At 64.5% G+C, this 22924-nt stretch overlaps 1 protein-coding gene across 1 annotated transcript in view; it reads left to right on the forward strand.

The window, feature by feature from the left end:
* Positions 1-22285, forward strand: part of Ell (elongation factor RNA polymerase II) — a 39830-nt gene extending 17545 nt beyond the window's left edge. Inside the window, exons 2-12 of the mRNA XM_005409573.2 lie at positions 5780-5827; positions 10103-10224; positions 10319-10482; positions 12078-12349; positions 13621-13745; positions 16528-16609; positions 16875-17262; positions 19566-19635; positions 19779-19950; positions 20792-20836; positions 21017-22285. Of these exons, the coding sequence (XP_005409630.2) occupies positions 5780-5827; positions 10103-10224; positions 10319-10482; positions 12078-12349; positions 13621-13745; positions 16528-16609; positions 16875-17262; positions 19566-19635; positions 19779-19950; positions 20792-20836; positions 21017-21133 (1605 nt within the window). The 3' untranslated portion in view covers positions 21134-22285. The remainder of the gene's footprint in view (positions 1-5779; positions 5828-10102; positions 10225-10318; positions 10483-12077; positions 12350-13620; positions 13746-16527; positions 16610-16874; positions 17263-19565; positions 19636-19778; positions 19951-20791; positions 20837-21016) is intronic.
* Positions 22286-22924: the final 639 nt, after the last annotated feature.

Genomic DNA, 22924 nt, shown 5'->3' on the forward strand with positions numbered 1-22924 from the left:
GCACCGCGCGCGTGGCGTGGCAGGCTCCCAGGCCCTGGCCTCCCACTGTGACCCATGGTGGCAGAGGAGACTTTGCGTGAGCCGGGGTTTTCCTCCGCTCTTCCCTTCACGTGGTGCTGAGGCTGGAACCTAGGGCCCTGCGCGTGCAGTATCCCGGAGCCAGGCCTCAGGCCACACCGAGGAGGCCGAGGTGGGCAGCAGGCCCTGAGTTAGGTGGGTGGGCCCTGCCTGTCACGCCAGCGTCTGCATGAGGAAAACAGAAGGAGGCTTGATTCAGCCGGGGAGCACAGGGACAGAGGCACCGCGGGGGGCAGACGCAGGAAGAACCCTTGCCAGAGCCTCTGGCTGCAGCCCGTGACCCGAGTTCAGGCTCCTGACCTCCCAGTCTGTGACGGAGGAAGTTCCTGTGTTTGGAGCCGCCCAGGTGTGGCGCTTGTTCAGCCAGCCGCAGGACAGCTGTGCCGTGTGACCCCGCTGCTGGCTTGTGGGGAGCTGGCTGTGGTTGGCGGAGGAGCGGGTCCAGGGCGAGGACAGTGCTGTCCCAGGCGGAGCAAGTGGGCTCCCGGGCTGTCAGGGCTTCTGAGGATCTGCACCACGACCCACCCCACCTATTTTTTTGAGGTAATGTCTCCCTCTGTAATTCAGGCTGGCCTAGGACTCAAAATTGACATGCCTCAGCCTCCTGAGCACTGGGATATGTATATCCCACTAGCATCTTTTTCTTTTTCTAATCAAGATTGCTTGCCTGCCTGCCTGCTTGCCTGCCTGCCTACCTCCCTCCCTTCTTCCCTCCCTCCTTTCTTCCTTCCTTCCTTCTTTCTTTTTTTTCTCTTTTCTTTTTTCTGAGATAGGGTCTCACTATGTAGCCCGGGGTGGACCTAAGCTTGTGGTGATCCTCCTGCCTCAGCCCCCCAATTGCTGGAATTACAGAAATGTGTCATCATACCCAGCTTAAAATTTAATTTTCGTTTTTGTTCTTTTCCCTCTCTTCTTCCCTTTGATTTTTTTTTTTTTTTTTTTTTGAGTGGTACTGAGGATAGAAGCCAGGGCTTAATGAATGTAGGCAGGTATTGTGTCACCAAGCTACAGCTGCAGCCTTCTGTTTTTTTTTGTTTTTGTTTTTTTTTTTTTTTTTGATGGGATTAGGCATGTTAAGGGCATAGACTGGGGTTTTTTTTGTTTTTTTTTCCAGTACCAGGAATTGAACTCATGACCTTGCGCTTGCCAGGCAGGTGCTGTGCCACTGAGCTAAATCCCCAGCCCCATGTTTTTTAAATTTTCAGACAGAGTCTTGCTAAGTTGCCTAGGCGAGGTTTGAACTTGCAGTCCTCCTGTCTCAGCCTCTTAAGTAGCTGGGATGGCAGCAACAAAGTTCTTAGACTTTTCCCCATAAACTTCCCGTGTTCCTCGGTGAGTGGAAGTACCCACCGTGCCAGCTGCTTGTGCACCTTGGCTCACGCCTGTCACACGGGCAGGCCGGCCTTTCTGGGGACAGCGGTCAGGTGACTTTCGTCTGGCTTGGGGGGAGCTTGTGAGGCCGCAGTGGCCTGTCCTGGAGCCAGCGTCCCAGCCATAGGCGACCTTCCCACTGTGGCTCGCTGGCCCTGGTCAGTGTGCATGGCCGCGGCAGGCTGCCCACCTCCTGCCAGGAGTTCTCCGGGAGGAGGCGAGCGGCGGTGTTTCCCAGGGCACTGTGCTTTGCCGGAGGGGGCTCACTGCCAGGCGGGCTGGCCAGGCCCTCCCTGCCTGTGCCCCCAGGCGCCATGCTGCCTACGCACAGGGCTGCCCAAGCCAAGAGGGCACAGTGGGCCCCACAGCCCCCCAGGCGGGCGACGTTGCTCTCGCCGAGGTGCTGGTGTAACAGCGCCGGGCTTCTTCCCTTGCTCCCAGCGGCCAGGCGCACTGCTGGCTGCGGAGCTTCTCTTGTTGGACATGCCCCGCCCTGCACGGCAGCCTTCACTGCCCTGGGCATCTTTGCCCGGCCTAGCCCTGGCTCTAGGGTCGCCACAGCAGCCCTCACATGAGGCTGTGCCCTCTCCAGCACGCCGGGCGGGTAAGGCCCCATCCTCTCTCTCCTCTTCCCGCCTTCGTCTGACGGCAGAAGTAGATCTGCTGCCCGTGGACCCCTAGGTTCAGCTGTGACGGTGGCTTCCTGGGCAGGGACCCCTAGGGCAGCTGGGGGTGTCTCAGGCACTGTAGGAGTCGGGCAGCAGACGCCAGCACCCTGCCCTGAATGCAGCCTGAAAGTCTGTGGACACTGCCAGCATGCCTGTCCCCTGGGCAGAGCGCAGCTGGCAGGACCCCTGCCAGACCCACACTTCTGTCAACCTGCGGCCCCGTGTGGATTTCGCAAGCCACTTCCTGTTGCTTCACCTCGGAAGCCTCTTGGCTTTGGGGAGCGAGTAGATCAGGGGTTTCTGGGCCTGTCTCAGCAGGACAGGGTCCCGGCCAGCACAGTGACCAGGCCTCACCCCACCCCCGTTCCCTGGCCCTCCTGCTCTCCCTGGGCGGCGCTGTCTTGCTGTAACCCATCCTGTGGCGGTGCTGCTGGAGGACTTTGCCCGCCTGTGCTCAGCACCCCAGTGACCGTGGGGCCCCGCGTCCTCGACCCTCAGGTCCTGTCCTCTGTGTGGCGTTGTCTCAGCCTGGGCGTGACCTCGTTCCCCTCAGCACACAGGTGGCACCCAGGGTGCCATCTGTCCCTGGGGAGCACCCAGCAAGGGCACCCGGGCCTCTGCCACCCAGGCCTGACTGGGCCGGTTGACCAGAACCGTCGGGTGGCGGCCTCAGGGCCCTGCAGACAGTGCTTGCAGCATGGCCACCTGAGGCGCCGGGTCCCAGCTCTGGAGACAGCTCAGGTGGCGTCCTGAGTCACCCAGCCTGGTCCACATCCAGCCCGGGCTGCCCCTGGGGCCACTGCGGTGATAGGGACCCTGACGGTGCCCAGGTCCTGCTGTTTAATGAGGTGACAGCGCCCCAAACAGCACTGCAGCAGGGCCTGGGTCCCCTTGTCTGCCTCCTCCTTGAAGCCCAACGGATTCTCTTCTGCCCTCCTGCAGAGTTCGTTGGCATCGGCTGGACCTGCAGGGCTGTGCAGCCCTTTGAGAGGCACTGCCAGAGGGCCCGGCACGCTTGATGGGCCGCTGGGTGCCGGGGTGCGGGGCTGCCCTGGGTCAGTGCTGGGGCTCACTGGCGTGCTTCCAGCTGCTCCCCTCTGCCCCCAGGGCCTTGGACTCAAGACCAGGCCCTTCGTCCTCTTCCAGCTCCCACCTGCTGCCAGCCCTGCTCGGGAAGCTCCCCTAGGGTCCAGTCCAGTGGGGGGCCCTGCAGTTGCTTCCTACTCCTGGGCACCTCCAGCCTGAGCCACCAGACCACTGCTAAAAGGCCAAAGCTGGAGCTGGGTGTGCTGGCAGCGCACGCCTATAATCCCAGCATCCCAGGAGGCAGAGGCAGGAGGATTGCAGGTGTGAGCACACCCTTGGCAACTCAGGGAGTTACTGAGACCCTGTCTCAAAAAATGACAGTGGCTGGGGCTGTGGCTCAGTGCAGAGGCCTTAGGTTCAGTCACAGCACACATGCCCCCCACAGAAGAGCCCACTGTGTGTGCCAGGCACTGTGCCCCATGCCAGTGCTGGAGCAGCGGGCGTGCCATGACCCCCAGTCACTCGGCTGTGTACGGGGAGGCAGCCGGGCTGACCCAGCCCTGCAGGAGCTTGGACCCCACTTCCTTCACAGACAGGGGCGGGGCTTCCAGAGCCCCCCATTCGGGGCCACCAAAAGGGCAGGGCTTCACCCCAGGGGGTCCTCAGCGCCAGGAGGCAGCGGCATCGTGCAAGCAAAGTGCGCCCTGCGGCAGCTCTGCGCCACCTGGGAACTGTATTCAGAACCACAGAATGTCCATCTTAGGCAAAGGCATTGCCCGTTCCCAGCACCCCCCCAAAACAGCTGTGCCGGGGTCACTGCCGCAGGTCTGGAGACGCGTCGTTTCACACCCTTTCAGCTCTTCAGAAAGCCTGCTTTGCTCCAGCGCCGCTGCCAGGACTTGACCCTGTGGTCTGCCGTCACGGCCGCCAGGCTCCGAGCGGAGCTGTGACGGGGGCGTGTGTGGTCCTGTGCCCCGGGTGCCCCTCTCAGGCCGGCGTGTCCTGGAGTCTGGCTGACTCTGATGGCACAGGTGACCGGGACAGGCGTCTCTCCCTGGGAGGATGCGGGTGGGCGGGCTGCCGACAGGGCCGCCCTTGGTCCCGCGTGCGCCCTGGCGGTGGCTGAGCTTGGAGCGCTGGGCCAGGCCTGCAAGGTGCTGCTGCGCACGCGCGTGTGGGGAGGGGCGGCGGGCGGGTCCACGGGGCCTGTGGAGGGAGGGCGCAGCGCACAGCCCGCACGGGGGAGAGTCCTGGTCCTGCGCTTGCTGGGTCGCGTGGGACAGGAACCTGAGGACAGGGCCGGCATGTCGCCTGCTCCTGGGGGAAGCCTTGGTGTTGGGGTGCCCGTGGGGGGAGTGGGTGCAGGAAGAGGCCTGAGGGTGCGGGTGAGGGTTGATGGCCGCCTTTGCACCACCAGGCCTAGGAGGGGCTGTGGGAGGAGCGGTTCTGCCTGCTGCGGCCCTTCACAGGCACCCTGGCAGCCCACATCTGAGCCGCACCTGCTCGTGGCTGCCACACAGCCTCGTGGTGTGAGGACACCAGTCATGGTGCCACCTTGGCATCCCTAGACCTGCTCCACGTCGCCCCTGTGCTTCCTCCAACAGGAGCCCACCTTCCTGGCCTAACCTCGCCTCACTGGCCCCTGAAAGTGACAGCAGGCAGGACTGCTGTGTCTTACTCTCTCCTTAGCCCCAGGAGGACCCTGTGTCACCATCCAGTTTTCTTTCATGTGTTAAAAACGACTAACAGAGCCCGGTGCAGTGGTGCACGCCTATAACCTCAGTCCTCCAGAGGCTGAGGCAGGAGGATCTCAAGTTCAAGCCTGGGCAACTTACTGAGCCTATCTGAGAATAAAAAATAACAAGGGGCTGAGGATGTTGCTCTGGGCAAAGGCCCTGAGTTCCATTCCCAGCTCCCTAAGTTAACAGAGCCTGGGTTCCGTCCCGGCACTGGGAGAAAGTGCTTCAGGATAGGACCGTGTTCCCGCCTGTCCTGTGCGTCCCCAGATGGCACCAGAGACCTGCGAGCAGTTTCCACGTGCGCCACAGCCCTACCTGGGCCCTGGGTGCACTCTGATCTGCTTCTCTGAGTCGCCTGTCGGGTGGAGATGGTGGACATACACCGCGCGGTCCCTGTGGGCTTTGCTGCTCCCCCTTGTCCCTGCCTGCCCCCCCAGGGGCAGCTGCGAGGCGGGACTTGCCGAGCTGGTGGCTTCTTGGGGATCCTTGGGGAGTGGGTGTAACTGCTCACCCTGTCCTGCCCTCGCTGCTCCCCGTGCTGAGTCCTGCCCTCCTTCCTCCTCCCCCACGGGGTCACGCCTCAGCGACGGCCTCCAGGACGTGGTGCAGGCTCCTGACCCCCAGTCCCAGGCACACTGCCGGCCTCCCCATCGGGGCTGCTGGCTCGAGGCGCTGGTTTTGCCTCTTACGTGGCGCCAGGCCTGTCTGTCAGGAATTCCTATCGATGCTTCAAAACCCTGCTCCAGTGACCCACCCTGGACAGCTCCAGTGTTAAGGTGCACGCGTGTTTGTCCTGCTGTCTTTGGCAGCAGTGCCCCCATCTTGCTCCTCGTGTAGCTGGGAAGTTTTCCCCGGTTTTAGTCTGTGCTGACATTTTCCCATTCTGTTTGGTTGTAGGATTCTGTGTCACTGAGACCGACGATCCGATTTCAAGGAAGCCAAGGGGTGAGTTGGTTTTGTCTCTGTCACGCCAGGGCTGTGGGATCTTGCCGCGGCAGCCTGTGCGTGCCCTGTCCACTTGTGCTTGGGCCTGCACTGGGGCCAGGGCCGCACTGAGCCAGGCCGTCGCCCCGCAGGCCGCCTACAGGCAGAGTGCCTGCGCCATGGTGGCCGAGGGAGGCAGGAGCTCGGCAGCCAGCACGGGCATACACATGGCAGCCGGCACTCGGGAGGCAGCAGGGCTCCTCCTAGAGGGTCACAGCCACGCAGGCTCTGTGTCAAAAAAGAAAGAGCCTCACTGCCCTCATTTCCCCTGAAGTAGGCTTCATTCTACTCACAGAACCAGGCATGGAAGCCAGGGTCTTTTCCTCAAGCTATGCCCCCAGCTCTGTTAAGTCCCTCAGTTGCCCAGGCTGGCCTCAAACATGGAGATCCTCCTGCCTCAGCCTCCCAGAGTTCTGGGATTGCAGGCATGCACCGCTGTGCCTGGCTAACATACTTCCTTTGAAACGACCCTCTTGGAGAAACTCCCGAGGCTGAGGTGCCCACCACCCCTGCCCTAAGTCCTACTGCTGCCCTCTGGGTCCTCGGTGTCTGACCCCAGGCTGCCAGTGGCCACTGAGTCGGCCCCCAGGCCCCAGCCCAGCTCAGAGCTCCTCACCCCAGGGCGACGCTTCCTGTCCCCGGACCACGGAGCCCGGTGCAAACCTGGGTCAGATGTCCGGGCATGCAGAAGCCCATGGGCTCGGCCTGGTGGTCAGCGGAGCCCTCAGGGCCCGGTGCCCTCCGCGCTAGCCTAGGACACACCCCCGGGTCAGAGGTCGGGTCAGCATCCCTCGGCCAGCGTGGCGAGGGCGCCCCCTGGTGACACACAGTCTCGTGCGGTGGTGACGCTGCGCAGCTTGCCGCCCGCCCGTCCCATCCCACCCGCGCAGGCCTGCACCCGGCGTGCGCGCCCGGGCCCTGGCCTGAGGGGAGCACTGCGGGCGCCCTAGGGAGGCGGCGGCGGCGAGCGGGCCGGAGTGCCGTGCAGGCGCGACAGCACAGGTCACCACCAGGGGGCGCTCTACCTCCCTCGCTGGGCTTCGGCGGGCAGGAACGCCCCCTCCCCAGCCGGGCGCCGCACAGAGCCGGGCCTGCCTCTGCGTGCCTCAGTTTCCCTCCGTGAAGACGAGCCGGGGCTGTGACACTGGTTAGACCTCTGTGCCAGAACTCGGGTCCACCGTGTTGTCCGGCCCGCGCTTCAAGTGCAGCCCCAGGGGCGCAGGGAGCCAGGGCATCCGCGCCGCGCGGCTGGCAGGGGAGGAACCCGGCTGGGTGTTGATCGCCTTTAGGTTGCTTCTGCCCGCGGGGTCCGCAGCGTGTAGTGCTCAGGGCCAGCGCTGTGCCTGCGCCTCCCTCCCCCCTGCCCCACCCCTCCCTTCCCTCCTGCACCTTCCACCTCGTGGACCCCTCCCGTGGGCAAAAGCTCTATTTCCACATCCTTCCTACTTTTTTTTTTTGTCTTTTTGAGACAGGGTCCGGCTATGCAGTGCAGGCTGGCCTTGAGCTCACTTTGTAGCCCAGGCTGGTCTCGAACTCGCAACCGTCCTCCTGCCTCAGCCTCCCAAGTGCTGGAATTATAGGCATGCACCACTACACCCGGCTTCCATTTCTGTTTCTTATTTCAGTTTCTTTTTTTCTCTCCCCTCCCTACCCCCCCTCCATCTGTTGACCCCCCTACCCATTTGGAAAATATCTACTTCCTGTTACCTTTTATTTTGCTCTGTCTTTGTATTTTGGGTTCTGATACAGGGGAAGCTGTGGGGTGTGGTGGCGCACGCTTGTAATCCCAGCACTTGGGAGGCTGAGGCAGGAGGATCATTGCCAGTTCAAGGCCAGCCTGAAAAAAGAAAAAAAAAAGGCCAGCCTAGGCTACAAAGTGAGCTCAAGGCCAGCCTAAACTGCATAGGGAGATCCTGTCTCAAAAACACGAAAAAAAGAAATTAATGACGTCTGATATAAGGGAAGCCTTGCAATGTTAGAGCTTGTGTGTGTGACTAATATCACTTAACATTATATTCTCACAGTGCATCCATCTACCTATGAGTGCCTCGGGGCTGTCCTTTTTTCTGGCAGGGTAGTGTTCTATAGTGTGTCATTCTGCATTTTCTTTATCCTTCATCTGTTGATGGACAGAGAGGCCACTTCCAAGACTTAGCTATTAGGAATTTTGCTGTTCTAAGCATGGGTATGCACCGATCACGATAGTGTGATCTGTTTAACTCTTTGGGGAAGATCCTAGAAGGAGGATACCTGGGTCAAGAGAAATGTCTAGCTGTAGTTATTTGAGGACTCTCCACAGTGACCTCCGCAGTGGCTGCAGCAGTCCGCACGCCCACCAGCACTGCGGAAGGGCTCCTTTTCCTCCCAGCCTCTCCCGCATGTTCACGGTGATGGCCATTCTTTCTGCAGTGAGGTGGAATCATTTGTGTTTCTGTAATAGTAACGAGGAGCGTTTCTTCATGTGCTTCTTGGCCATCTGTGTTTCTGAGAAGTGTCTGTTCATTCCACTTGCCCTTTTTTTGTCTGGGTCTTTTATTTCGGGGGCCTAAATTTTGTATTTCTTTGTATATCCTAGATATGAGCTCTCTGAGCAGTAGCCGGCAGTGTTTTCTCCCCGTTCTGGGGCTGTCTCTTCCTTCTGCTCACGGTTTCCTCTGCTATGCAGAAGCTTGTCCGTCGGACGCCACCCCGCTTGCTGACGCTCGGGATTATGTCTTGAAGCGTGGGGGTTGTGTCGGAAGGCCCTGGCTGCACCTGGTCCCCTGGGCTTTTACCTGTCTTATCTCCAAGCTGTCCCGTCCTAGAGCGCTTCCATCTCCTTTGGAAAGAAAATGTCCCCGTGAGCCGTCACTCCCGCCCCCGCCCCCCCCCCCCCCCCCCGCCCCGTCCCTCCTGACCTTGGAGATTTTGTCACACGTCTTTGACTGTCAGTGTCACCTCATGGGGCCGCAGGACCAGGCTGCTAACAGTGAAGACAGACGGTGTGAATTCACCGACTCCTCCGCATCTGCTGTGGCCTTGGCCCGGGCCCTGGGCCACCCAGCCACCGCGCCGTGGGGGTGGCCAGCACAGAGTGGGCGCTGCTCTCCCACACTGAGACCAGAGAGCAGTGGCACACAGTGTCAGGGGGCCTGGTCCCTCCTCGCCGCTGCTCAGGCCCTCTGCCCAGACAGCAAGCCCAGCCCCGCTGCCTCCTGTGTCCTTGGACCAACCCCCACTGGACCGCCCGCCGCAGCCCCCATCCGCATCCCTGCGCAGAACGGAGGGAGGAGGTGTCGGGCGAGACAGTGGGGCCCTGCGCCTGGCCACTCTTCACAGCAGGGGCCGGGCAGGGCGTGCACAGGGCCCCGGGGTGCTGGGCAGACGCTCAGCAGCAGGCCGCGCTTCCTCCTGGGGCGGGCGCGGACCCCACCCACTTGCCCGCCACGGTGGCTGTGCCAGGAGCGCCCGTCTTGGGGTGGGACTGGTCCTGAGGGTGCCCATGGTCCTGCACACCCCTGAGAGCTGCATGCAGCCCAGGCCTCAGAGCCAAGGGGGTGAAGCGTGGTGTCCCTGAATGTGACGTGGCGGCTGGGGGCTGGGGACAGCTGTGCTGCCCGCCCCATTGGCACTTGGGAGCTTTCTGTGTCGGCCATCTGTGAGGAGCTCTGTCAAACCCGGGGCACGTGGGGCCAGGGTTCCGTGAGTGGCCCTGGGCGCCCTTCCTCAGCAGCGGGCAGGCTGGCACCCAGTGGAAGCGTGCCACGCGCAGCCCAACCGTGTCCTGGCCGGCCCACGCCATCTGCTGGGCTGTGCCTCCAGGTGCAGGCACGGTCCGCGTCGGGCGTGTGAGCTGTGGCACACTCGCTGTCACATGCTCCTTGGGAGCCCACCTGTGGGCTGTTCGGGGCTGCTGCCTGCCTTGCCCGTGGCCACAAGACCGTAAATAGCCCGTGTCCCTGGGCCCTCATGCCAAAGGCCACACCGCCCTGGCTGCTGGGCTGGGAAACCCAGGTCGCCACCCTGTCAGGCTGCCGCTCAGAGCCGCACAGTTGAGCCGGGGACCTTGCCCCTGGGTGGGCGCGGCTCCACTGCCACTCAGACCCAGACGGGGCCCTCGCGGCAGGGCAGGGGCGTCACAGGGCATAGTGGCATCGTATTCCCAGGTGGCGTGCCAGGGAGGCAGTGCGGGGACACCTCGGATGCACAGGACCAGGCACGGCCTCGGTGACGCCCCGTGCTGTCCTCCGCCCGCAGCACATCTGCATCCCCCAGCCCGACTGCCCCGCGGAGGTGCGGACCTTCTCCTTCTACCTCTCCAACATCGGCCGAGACAGCCCGCAGGGCAGCTTCGACTGCATCCAGCAGTATGTGTCCAGGTGAGGCCCCGCCCGGCCCGGCCCTGTCCCCGCCTCCCCGCTGCCTGCTTCCGGTAGCCTGTCTGAGCCCCTGTCTCGGCCCCTCGCCTTGCAGCCGTGGCGACGTCCACCTGGACTGCCTGGGCAGCATCCAGGACAAGGTCACGGTGTGCGCCACCGACGACTCCTACCAGAAGGCCCGGGAGAGCATGGCGCAGGCGGAGGAGGAGACGCGCAGCCGCGGCGCCATTGTCATCAAGGCCGGAGGCCGCTACCTGGGTGAGCACGGTGGCAGCAGGAGTTCGCCCTGTGGGCCCAGAGGGCCGGCCCTGCGCGGTGTGGGGGACCTGGGGGACCGATGCCAGTGTCACAGGGTGGTGGCTCTGGGGCTGTGGCTCTTGGGCCTTAGGACACCTGGAGCTTGAAACTGCAGGCTCCCCTCCCCTCTGGGTGGTGGCCTTGGGGACCTTCCCCCGCTCCGGGAGATTGCAGGGCGTGGTGCGGGTGAGCACTGCTCGGCCTGGACGCCAGGACGTGGGGAGGAGCGGAGCAGTGAGGAGCGGGAGGAGCAGCGTTGCTGCCTGAGCGGCCTCAGCGGCCAGGGCCCGCGGAGCCGAGGAGGAAGTCATCGAAATGGGTCATTGGGGGGGGTGCAAAGAGCCAGGTCCCAGGGGCAAGGGGTGAGGCAGGGTCCGCTTAAAGCAGCGAGGGCACCAGGCTTGCATTCTCATAAGCACAGTGGGCAGGAGACACACACATGCACCCGCACGCGCACGCTCTGGGAAGCCATGCCACAGCCAGGACGCCCGGAACACCTGTGGCCTTGAGGCTCTGTGCACGTGGTGGGGGAGGGGCAGCGGTTAAAAGCTTTGTCTCATCGCACTAACTGGATCCAGCGATGGTTTCTGAGATGGTTGGTGTCCTGGTGCAAACACTCCTATTTAAAATATATAAATACAGGGCGGGGGATGTAGCTCAGCGGCACAGCACCTGCCTGGCAATTATGAGGCCCTGAATTTGATTCCTGGTACCAAAAAACATATATATAAATACAGCCTGGCCAGGTATGGTGACACATGCCTGTAACACAGCCAGCACTCAGCAGGCTGAGGCAGGAGGATTGTGAGTTCTAGGCCAGCCTGGGCTACAAAGTGAGCTCAAGGCCAGCCTGAATTACATAGCAAGACCCTGTCTCAAAATACATACATACATACATACATACAGCCTGGCACATGCTAGTGATTCCTATCCATAGGAAGGCTGAGGCAGGAGGATCTCAAATTCATAGCCAGCCTGCGCAACATAGTGAGGCCTTGTCTCAAGAAAAAGAAAAAGTTGAGATGTGCTTCACTCAGTGCAAAGATCCTGGGTTCAATCTGCAGAACTACAAAAGTTAAACAAAACAAAATAAAACAAAAAAAATCTGTAGAAAGGCCTGGGGTGCAGATCAGCGGTGTAGCACTCGCCTAGCATGCACCAAGCCCTGGGCTGCATCCCAGCACTGCATGCAGACAGCAGGAAAGATGTCAGCATGCTCGGCTGGGCCCAGAGGTGCTGGCGTCCCTCTGCTGCATCATCCCTGCAGCCTGTGAGGACCAAAGCCAGCCCCGTTGCCCAGGACCTCACTGAGCACAGCTCCGAGGCTGCGTGGTGGCCCTGGGCCCCTCGAGCACGCGTGTCTCTGTGCTGTGACAGTCAGGTGTGAGGACAACGCCAGAGCCGCTCCCCAGGGGAGCTTCCGCCCCTAGCCGGGCCCGTGGTGTCAGTGAGGCGGCTTGGCAGCCTGTGGCACCTGGTCGCCCAGCACTGGCCCCTGCAGCGCCAGTGCACATGCCGGGCCCCTGCCAGCCCTAACGCCCAGGATCTCATTGCAGGCAAGAAGGTCCAGTTCCGCAAACCAGCCCCAGCGGCGGCAGACCCTGTGCCCTCCCGGAAGCGGGCGACCCCCATCAACCTGGCCAGTGCCATCCGGAAGAGTGGCGCGAGTGGGGCGGGGCCTGGTGCAGTGTCGCAGCGGCCCTTCCGGGACCGGGTGCTGCACCTCCTGGCGCTGAGGCCCTACCGCAAGGCCGAGCTGCTGCTGCGGCTGCAGAAGGACGGGCTGGCGCAGGCAGACAAGGACGCGCTGGATGGGCTGCTACAGCAGGTGCGGTGCAGGCTGTGGGGCTGGGTGTGGGCAGCGGCCCGGGTGGCTGCCACGGGGCCAAAGGCTGGGAGGCCTTGACCACCGCCACCTGTCAGGCAGGGCCGGGGCGGGAGCGGGGTGCCGTGGAGAAACGCCCAAGTTCCTCCCTGGCCTGGCAGTCCATGCCTTGACCCCACCCAGGCCAAGGCTCGGGAGCTGGAGAACAGGGCTGCGCGGGGGCGTGCGTGGCCTGTGCTCGGGCAGCCAGTGCTGGTGGGGGTCACGCATTGCACTCCAGTCCCGCCCCACCTGCTCCCGGGACGCCGCCTCGTGAAGGGACGGGCGCCCTTGCCCCATGGGGGACTGGTGTTGGCGGCCCTGGGGCCCCCGAGGGCGAGTGCTCAGGATGACATCAGTGTGGCTCCCCTGCAGACCCGAGAGCAGCTCTGAGCATGCGGGCAGCAGGGCCCCCGTCACTGTATCCCGAGTTTGGCACGCAGGACAGGTGGGCCTCTGCAGAGAAGACGGTGCCGCCCTTCTTGGGTCAGCACTGGCCCTGGGGACCCACGACCCTGGGCCACCCCAAGCCGCAAGACGCCCCAAGCTGCTGTCCTGAGCGAGGACTCTCGGGCCAGGCCCGGGCACTGGCTCTTCCTCCGCGCGCTGGGCGCAGCCCCAAGCCATGTCTGCTTTCACGGCCCAGGCAGGAAGGCCCGAGCAAGTGTCTAGAAGGTTGCGGGACCGGGTGAGAATGGCGCGGGGGCCCGGAGTCCATAGCATCGCAGCGTCGTTCTCAGGAACGCAGAGTCAAGCATGGCGAGGGCCCCAGGCCACGTGGGGAGACCGAGGCAGGCTGCCCACAGCAGGCAAGGCACCAAGGGGGCCCTCAGGTTGGGCCCCGCCTACCGGTCGTGGGGCAGCACGGGCTGGGCCCGGCCTTCTGCCCTGCACGGGCTCAGTGTCCCTGCCGCTTACCTCTCCCGGGACTTGGCCTGGCCACCTCCGCCTCCACCAGCCCTCTGAGCTTTCAGAAGGGCGGTCTGGGGGACGCGCCTCACCCAGCCGGCCATTTGCCGCCTCCCTAGGCCCCGAGAGGCTGGGGACCAGCAGTGGCCGCTTGCTGTGTAGAACGGGAAGGAAGACAGAAGGCCTCCTCGCCCCCGTGCCCCAGAGTTGCGTGCAGGGAAGCCTGGGCCGGCGTTGTCGGGGCAGGAGCCCGTCTGCGTCGGGGCTTCCGGATCTCGCCCTGCGCCTGTCTGTGGGCTTCCTGCGGTGACGCTGCTGTCTTGCAGGTGGCCAACGTGAGCGCCAAGGACGGGACGTGCACGCTGAGGGACTGCATGTACAAGGACGTGCAGAAGGACTGGCCCGGCTACTCGGAGGGCGACCAGCAGCTGCTGAAGCGCGTGCTCGTGCGGTAATGCCACTACGCGGCCCACGGGCCACCTCCCCAGGTGGCGGTCCGTGTGGCCACCAGCCCTGGCACAGACCGCTCAGGCAGAGGCCCCATCCAGCCGGCCTTCCTCACTGCCCCGTCCCCGCAGACCCGCCCTCGGGACTGCGCAGCTCTCCGCGGCCCTCCCCTCGGGCTAAGGCGGGCGCCTGCCGGCTGGGCGGCACAGGGCGAGGCTTAGGGACTCACGGGGGTCCTGTTCTCTCTGCTGGGCCCCGCGGCGCGGTCGGGTGTCAGAGTGGAGCATGGTGGTCTTGGGGAGTGGGGCGTCGGCGTCTCAGTCCCTGCGCTCACTGGTCCTGGGTGCCCGGCGAGGCAGGCAGGGACATAGTTGTGACGAGACCCCAGGTGTCTGCGTGCCAGTGTGGCCGCTTGCCCTGGGTGTCCCCACCCGCCCAGCCATCCCCCCCCGACCCCGGGCCTGGGCCCTGCTCACTTGAGCCAGTGCCACACTGTGTGGGTCAGGAGGACACGGTGCCCGTGCTGCCCCTGCAGGCAGCAGGCAGAAACCTCCCTGCCAGCCTGTGGTCTACAGGCCGCTTCCACCCCAAAAGATGCCCTCGGCTCTGCCTGGGCCGTTGTCCCCAGGGCCCACTCTGCGCCCAAGGGGCACCGGCATCGCCGACACGCAGCTTCTGTCCTCGCCCAGGGGAGCCTAGGGCGAGCTCGCCAAGCCCGGGCCTCCCAGCGAGCCGTGGAGCAGGCTCTGGGTGTTTCTCCCGTCACAGGTGGCGGCTTGGGCGGGTCAGGAGCAGGGCCCTGTGTGTGCCACAGCCTGGTGCCAGCTTGTCCCACCCTGGCACCCACCTCCAAGCCTCTCTCCCTTCAGTGGGTCTCCATGGGGCCCCCAAGTCCTCTGCCCCCTAAACCATCTGCCCCACAAGGCGCCGTCCCTGTGGTTGTGCCCTGCTCCTTGCTGGGACTGTCACCACTCCAGCACTGAGGGTCACACCCGGGACTGTCCCACTGAGCTTCATGCCCAGCCTTTCGTTTCTCTTCTTTTCGAGACAGGGTCTCGCTATGCAGTTCAGACTGGTCTTGAGCTCACTTTCTAGCCCAGGCTGGCCTCAAACTTGCAGTGATCCTCCTGCCTCAGCCTCTCAAGTGCTGGGATTATAGGCATGCACCCCACGCCCAGCTATTTCTTTTTTTTTGGAGACAGGGTCTCGCTATACAGTTCAGGCAGGCTCACTGTGTAGCCCAGGCTGACCTTGAACTTGTGGCATTCCTCCTGTCTCAGCATCCTGAGTACTGGGATGACAGATATGCACCACCATGTCTAGGGTTTTAGTCTCCATTTTGAGATGGGGTCTTGCGAAGTTGCCCAGGCTGCCCTTGGGTTTGTGATCCTCCTGCCTCAGCCTCCCAGAGTACACGGATCAGTGCCCAGCCCTCTGCTGGCCCACCCACACAGTCTCAGGAGGGTGCCTGGGATGGTGCCACCGCCTGCAGGCCCGTGAACGCCGCATCTCCTCTGACCAGCTGAGGCTTCCTGGGCCTCGAGGTGTCTTCCCCGTGCTCATTATTCTCCTTGCCTCTTCTTGAAAACACATCTGCAAGGCTTCTTCGCCTCCCAGCCCTCTGTCTCCGCGACGCCTTCCCGAGATTCACGGTGCTGTCCCGTAGTGCTGTGCTCTTGTTTCCCAGGGCCCGTGCTGTGCTGACCCTTTGTCTGAGGGCATTGTGAGCAGCGCCCTGTCCGAGGCACAGTTCATGTGAGCGGGTCTCGTCCTGCAGCGAGCGGGCTCCCAGGGTGGGATCTCGGCCTGGGCCAGGCGGGCGTCGACCCTGCGTGGTCCCCCGGTGCCGGCGTTACTCCCCTTGACCGCGGCGGCGGCGGCGTCTGAGCCGCACCTCTGCAGGGCTGAGTGTGAACCGCCGTGGTAGGGGTGGGTCGTGGCGCTGCGATCTGTGAGGGGCAGACACGGTTGCCGCCTTCCAGCCCGAGCACTGCCTGGGTCTGAAGTGCAGGCGTCGCCACCCCTGCCCGGACACAGGATTGCACGGCATGGTGTCAGGACAGCAGGGTCCCGAGGGGGCAGGGCGGGGGAAAGACGCCGCTTGTAGCTTCTGGTCAAGGCCCAGACCCCGCGCCGCCGTCTTCTTGCTGCAGGGTCCCCAGGTGGCACAGGTGTCCCCGCAGAGCCACTGTGGGGCCCACCTGTGACCTCCTGTTGTGTTGGTATTAACTGTAGTGACAGGTCCCGAGAACGAGGTGCCCGCAGATGGAAAAGGTAAAAACAGGAGAGGCAGAAGTCTGGGATCAGGGCCCACAGCCTCTGGGACTGCGGCCCCGATCTCTCCTCCCAGCCGCCTTTTATTGGAACCAAGCACGTAACTCACGCCAACAGGAGAAACTTATTACCCTTTCCCATGCCTGCCTCTCAGCGGATGGTAACCATCCTCGGGCGGGCCTCCCACACCCTGCACCACGGGCCCTCCGTGCGGCTGGGGGTCTGCAGCCGACCATTAGTGACGAATCCTTCGGCAGTCACAGTCCTTTCCCCGCAGTCTCTTGGGCCTGCGGCGCCGAGCCAGCCCTTGTCCTTGCGCCTCCTGGAGGCCCTGCCTAACAGTGCCACCTCCCAGTAGGACCTTGAGCCGGCCCGGCTCACAGCGACACTGGCCACGGGTCCTGCAGGTCACCCTGCCTGCCCAGCGGGTCTCTGTTTTCCCCCGGTGTCTCTGGGGTGGGGAGACTCCCCGGGGCGCGGCAGGGCCCCCTGACCGCCTGCTCCCTCTGCAGGAAGCTGTGTCAGCCGCAGAGCACGGAGCCGGCCGCCTGCAGCCCTCCCGCCGAGCATGTGCGCCCCGCCTCACCCACCCAGGTAGGCACTTCCGCCTGCCCTGGCCTGCAGCTGGGCCCCTGCTGTGGGCTCGCGGTCCCCTGGTCTCCTGGGCCCTGTGGTGCTGAGCCTACCCTTGTTTGGGAACGATGTTTGGAAGCAGACCCCATGGGCCCCTGCTGGCCGTGCCATTCCCGCAGGCCTGGCCTGGCCTCCGGGCGCCCCCATGTGGCCAGTGCAGGCCCCACAGGAACCTGGGCAGCCACCGCTCGGCGGATCCCCTCTAGGATCTTGCATTTCTTTGCAGAAGCGGCCGCAGACCTCTGACTTCATCGACCCCCTGCTCCCCAAGAAGCCCAGGATCTCACACTTCACCCAGAGAGCCCCGCCCGCCCTCAACGGGAAGCTGAGTGCACCTGACGGCCGGGAGGCCCTGCTGCCCACGCCGGGGCCACTGCCCGGCGCCCTCCTCCCCTCAAGGCTGGAGCCCCCGCGCACCCACGGCCTCCAGGCCAACGCCAGCGGTGACCTGAGCCCCCGCAGTCAGGACTGCACACGCAGGGAGATGGCCGCGCCGGCCCCTGCTGCTCCCCCCCGTCTCCCCCAGCTGACGAACTGTGCCCAGCCCGACAGGCCCCACGCCCCGCCGCCCCGCCCTGAGCCCGGTGCCCACGGAGAGCCACCCAGCGCCCCGGGTAGGTGCCAAGGCAGAGCGCTGTCGGGCATCATCACCCACAGGGTGTCAGGGCACGGGGTTCCCTATTCCCCACATCTGCCCACTGGCCAGAGGCAGAGTCGAGGCCTGTGCTGCCCTCCCCAGGCTAGCTGAGGCCGCAGCCTGCTGGAAGCTGGTGCTCACGGGATGCACACCGCAGGGCCAGCCCACGGCCCTCACGTGGGCTGACGGCCCGGATGCAGGGGGTGTGTACAGCACAGGGGCAGGGGGCAGGGCCCCGCAGGGAAGCCGCGCCTGGGCCCCGAGCCCCACTGAGGAGCCGAGTCTGAGTGGAGGACCGGCTGGAGGAAACACCAGTGATCTCGGCTGGGGAGACTGAGGCACGAGGATTGAGGTTTCCAGACCAACCTGGGCAACTTGGGGAGGTCAAGGCCAGCCTGGATCACAGAGCAAGACCAGTGACAGGGCTAGAACGTAGCTGAGCGCGAGGCCTCAGGCTCCCCCCGATGCACATGAGAGAAAGGGTGCAGTCACAGGTGGGGCGGGGCGGTGTGGGAGACATGCGCTGCCAGCGGCAGGGCCAGGGTGCAGCCCCCCACGGCGCTCCCCAGAGGCAGGGGCAGTAACCCCAATAGCTCGGAGGCCCGGCCCCAGGACCAGGCCCAGTGGTAGCAGCCGGAGCCGGTGGCTGCACAGCCCCAGCTGTGGAGCGCTTGAAACCACGTGAAGGGGGCTAAAGTTCTGCACCCACGTTAGCTCGTTCCGGTGTCACAGCCACAGGGCGAGGCTGCCGCGTCAGCCCAGGCGGCCACTGTCCTGTCTCGCAGCCGTTGCCTGGGGTGGACAGGACCCCAGACAGGATGCGCCCGGGACTGTGGCTCCGTGACTCGTCCCATGCCCCAAGGGCAGCACCGCACCCAGCGTGCAGCACCCGCCTCTGTCCCCACACCACTCACACGAGCGAGGCGGAAAGGGGATGGCAGCAGGGCCGCCGCACGGTGCGGGCGGGTGGGAGCTGGGCCGTGAGGGGCGGGCTGGCGACAGGAGGCGTGGGGGCAGCCCTGCTGTGTAGCCAGTGCCCGGGCTTGGCGCAGGCCAGAGGTTGGCTGAGGCTACTGTTGCCAGGCAGGCTGACCCTCAGCTTTGGTTTACCTGTGTGTCCAGCTGGTGAAGACCTCAAGGGCTAAGTGAGGTGCTGCTGACAGCCTGGCTCGCGCTGTCCCTGGCATTGGGAGCATGGGCCTTGGGTGGGGTCGCGCGGCCTGCCATGCGCAGCTGTACAGCGGCCTGGGCGACAGCCTCAGGGGTCCATCGTGGTGGAGTGGGTTCGTAAGAGCTCTGGGGCGTTCCGTGTGTGCTTAGCCTGGTCAGGCAGGACAGGACGGCACTGTGCACGGCGTGAGCTCACCCTACAGGTGCTTCTGAAGCTGCTGTGGGACGGCGTCCTCTCTTGCCGTGTCTTCCAGGCTGGCCTCAAACTTGTGCTTCTCCTACCTCAGCCTCCGAGTGCTGGGAACACAGGCGTGGTCACTGCGCCTGCCCGTTCGTGGATCTGCTTGCCTTGCAGGGTTCTCCTTTCCCCTGGCAGATGCCTTCATGGCTCTTGTCCAACCCACATCCAGTTTGTGTCCCTGGTGCTGGGGAGGCCCTACTTGGGGTGGACGCCGTGCCCGCCTGGTGAGGACAGGCGGGCGCGGAGTAGGGTGGGTCAGCAGAAGGGCAGGAAGCGAGACTGTGGGCCTGTGAACTCGCTGCACGCGAGCTGTCCGCTTAGAAGTGTGTGGGGTGCACACCTGTGATCTGGTCACTGTGGGAGGCTGAGGCAGGAGGATCAAAAGTTCAAGCCTGGCCCAGGCAGCTTAGACCCTGATTCAGAATTAAAAACTGAAAAGGGCTTGGGCGTAGCTCGGTGCAGGGGGCCCTGGGTTCCATCTCCAGGACCACAGGAAAGCGAAGGGGCCTGCGGGCGGAGCCTGTGGGCTGGCCGTGCTGGGGGCGTAGGGCTGGGCTGGGTGGGTGCAGCCCCACCTGGGCATAGACTGTCCCCTGGTGGGTGCAGGCAGCCTGGGCCCGGCCCCGCTGGCCCGTGCTGCCCATGTCCAACAGAGCAGCAGAGGCTTTGGGTGGCAGCCAGGCCGGGGCAGGCGGTGGGGCCACCGCCCCTTCGTGCCGGGCCAGAGCCTCAGCCTGTGTTAGACGAGCTGCAGCCAGCATCAGCAGGCGGGCCCTGCCCGGTCACGTGACCTCGGCGCAGCCTAATCCTGTGCGCACCCCGCCACACGTCTGCCCTGTGGGGACTGAGGTCTGCCTTGGCTCTTGCAGGCCTGGATGGAGCCTGCAGCTCTGCTGCCAGCGTGCCCACCTCCACGTCGGAGACACCCGACTACCTGCTGTGAGTCCAGGGGCCGGCTGGGTGAGGGTCCCCGTGCCCCCGCCCCGCCACAGTCACCTGCACTGCTGGCCGCATAGCCTTGCAGTGCGGCACCCCGCCGCGGGCTGCAGACCCCCGGTCTGACGGCGCCATGTGCCCTGCAGCAAGTACGTGGCCATCTCCTCCTCGGAGCAGCGCCAGCGCTACAGGAGCGACTTCAACGCCGAGTACAGCGAGTACCGGGACCTGCACGTGCGCATCGAGCAGACCACGCAGCGCTTCACGCAGCTGGATGCGCAGCTGCGCCAGCTGGCACAGGGCTCCGAGGCGTACGAGGTGCGCTCCCGGCACACAGGTCCTCAGGCAGGCAGGCGCCAGCCTCCGTGGCAGGGTCTTGCCTAAAACACGGCACTGGCCGAGGTGCAGGCTGCACCCCGTGAGGCCAGAAGCGGCTTGAGCCAGGAGCTCAAGGCCGGCCCGGCCTGACAGACGGAGGCTAAGACAGCTCCTGGCTGCGGGTGCCCTGTGAGCGCTGCCCAGCCCAGACGAGGTCCTGGCTTCAGCTCCTAGCGGTGCAAGGAAGAAAACGGAGGGAGGGGAGAAAAGTTAGGCAGCGACGCTGCGAAAGCAGCACTGGCGTTGCCGGGCCAGGTTCCTGGGGTGTAGCTGGGAAGGGCCGCCGGGGCACAGGCTCAGAGAACAGAAAGTCTCGGGAGGACGCGCGGGGGCTGTGGCCCGGGCCAGCCGGCAGGATTCCTGCGGGGCCAGGGCGATGTCTGGGGCAGGTGGAGGCCAAGGTCCGGGCGCCTGCCTGAGTCAGCATCCGCTCAGGCAGAGGGGGCGCCTTGGGCCCAGGAAGGCCTGGAGCCTGCTTAGTGTCCGTCCCCACCCTCGGTCCCTTGTCCCCTCCACCCGCCGCTTCCCGCCTGAGAGCCAGGCTCCTGCCTGCAGAGCCAGGTCCGGGGTCACGGTCCCACCAGGGGAGGAGTGGGGGTCTCAGAGCTCCTGGGCACAGCAGACAGGCCCAGCATGACAGACAAGGACACCCGGCCGGCACCCTCACCATGGCCCCTGCCCGCTGTCCGGGTCCTGCGCCGCCGCACCCTGCGGCTGGCCCCTGCCCGGTGTGGGGTGCGACTTCGGCAGAGCGTGCATGTGTTCTCTCATTTCCCTGCAGACCATTCGGGGGCAGATTCTGCAGGAGTACCACAAAATCAAAAAGGTGAGTGCGCGTGCGCGGCGGGGAGGCGGGCTCCGTGGTGTCAGGCGGGGGAGCCAGGCTGCAGCGCCATGCTGCCCTCGTGTCCCTGTGCCTTTCTGGGGGGGAGGTCCCACGGCATGCAGAGGGGACCCTGCCGTGCTGGGCATGGCGCCCTGCCCACACGCCGCCCTGTGCCCCCAGACCAACCCCAACTACAGCCAGGAGAAGCAGCGCTGCGAGTACCTGCACAACAAGCTGGCGCACATCAAGCGGCTCATCGCCGAGTACGACCAGTTGCAGCTGCAGGCCAGGCCCTAGCGCCCGGGCCGCAGGAGCTGGGCGGAGGCGGCGTGCCGGCCGGGCAGCCGGGCTTGTTGAAAACAATAAATGTGGACACGCACACGGCTGCCTGGGGCCCAGCGTCCCGCCACCGCTGAGACTCTGGGGCCGGCCCGCGGCCTTTTCTAGTTTTCTATACGCTACCGCTGAAGAGACTCGTCTATTTTTGTACCAGAGAAAGCAGTTTTTCTAAACCTGTGCCTCCCTCTCCTCGGACGCCCAGGTGGGGGTGCCGCCTGCGTCCTTATGCAGTATTAGAGCTGTCACCCGCAGGCCTCGCGCAGGAGGCCTTGACGGGGCCTCAGTTTCTCCTCTGCAGCTGCTCTTCGCGCTCCCTCCGGAGGCCGCGATCCCTACGCCGCTGGCCTCTCCGTTCCTCTGTCCACTCGAAGGTCCCGGGGTCGCCTCAGCTGAGCTGCCGCTGGGTTTGCACTCAGGGAGGGGCTGGGGGCCCCGCGGACCCCCCAGTTGCTGCTTTGTCACTGTGCCTAGTCTCCAGGGTCCCCGCCGCGGGGCAGTGGGTATGTGCGTGCGCCCGTGGGGCCCTGGGCGCGGGGACGGCCGCGGCTGTTGCTCCAGCCCGCGGGGCTCGGGCGGCTTCCGCGGCTTCCCGGAGCTGGCGCCTGCGCCGTGGGGGCGCCGCCAGCCTCCTTCCTGCGGGAGAGGAGCCGAGCGGCCCTGCCCGGCTGCGGAAGCCCATCCTCGTGTTTCAATGGCTGTTTTGTTTCCATGGGGGCGGGGCGGCTGCGGAGTGCGCTGCGCGACTCCCCTCAGAGGCCACTAAGTCCCCCAGTCTGCCGTCCTTGTCCCGCGGCGTCCGTTGTCCCTGGAGGGACCTTGGCATCAAGCAAGGGCTCTGCCTCGGGGCGGGGCGGACGCTCCTCGCTCACTGCCGCGGTCTAACTTATTGATGCTGTTTTATTCTCCTTCTGACGCTGTACTGTGGAGAAACCACTTTGAGCCATGGACTTGGTGTTTACAGAGAATTTTTCACTTTTGCCAAATGTTACAATCGGAAAGTGTCCACATCTGCAGTTTCCTAATATTTTCTTAAGAGACCCAGGGTCCTTTTTGTACACTAAGCAGGTGAATGCTGATTTTTTCATCCTACAATAAATTTCACTGAACGAACCCAGCCGCCTGGCAGCCGGGCTTCCTGTGTGTGTGGCAGCGGGGTCCTCGGTGGGCAGGGCCAGGGCTCCTTGAAGCCCTCTAGAGCCAGGTCCAGGGGACAACCAGGTGGGCCAGGGTCCGGGGGAGCACCGCAGTCGTGAGACCGGAGGAATGGGGCTGAGGGGTGTCCAGGGAGAGATGGTTTGGGGGATATAAGGGGTGGTTCACCTGTCCTGGATCTCCCAGCTACTCAGGAAGCTGAGGCAGGAGGATCACTGGAGCCCAGGAGCCCAAGGCCAGCTTGGTCAGCACGGCAAGGTCTCAGCAGCAGGTCTGGCAGTGTTCCGTGGTCCTCCCAGGCCAGGCTGGCATGCCCGCGGCCCCTGCCACTACCAGGGAGGCTCAGGGGGTGTTCTCCGCCCTCGCAGGCACTGGGCAGGGCAGGAGGCGAACTCAGCAGGGAGAGTCACCCTTCCAAGGCCAGGTGGGGGTGGGTGTTTATTCTACAGAGGAAAACACAAAGACTCCTGCAGGGAGCAGAGCCGAGGGGGCCGCGTCTGCCGCGGCCTTGGCCTGAGTTCTGAGGAGCGCAGGAATCCCAGGGGCGTGGTCGGGGCGGCATGTACCAGCTGCAGGGACAGCCTGGCCCCCACCTGG

The sequence above is a fragment of the Chinchilla lanigera genome, unplaced genomic scaffold, assembly GCF_000276665.1.
Source record: "Chinchilla lanigera isolate Chin_1 unplaced genomic scaffold, ChiLan1.0 scaffold00123, whole genome shotgun sequence".
NCBI lineage: Eukaryota > Metazoa > Chordata > Mammalia > Rodentia > Chinchillidae > Chinchilla > Chinchilla lanigera.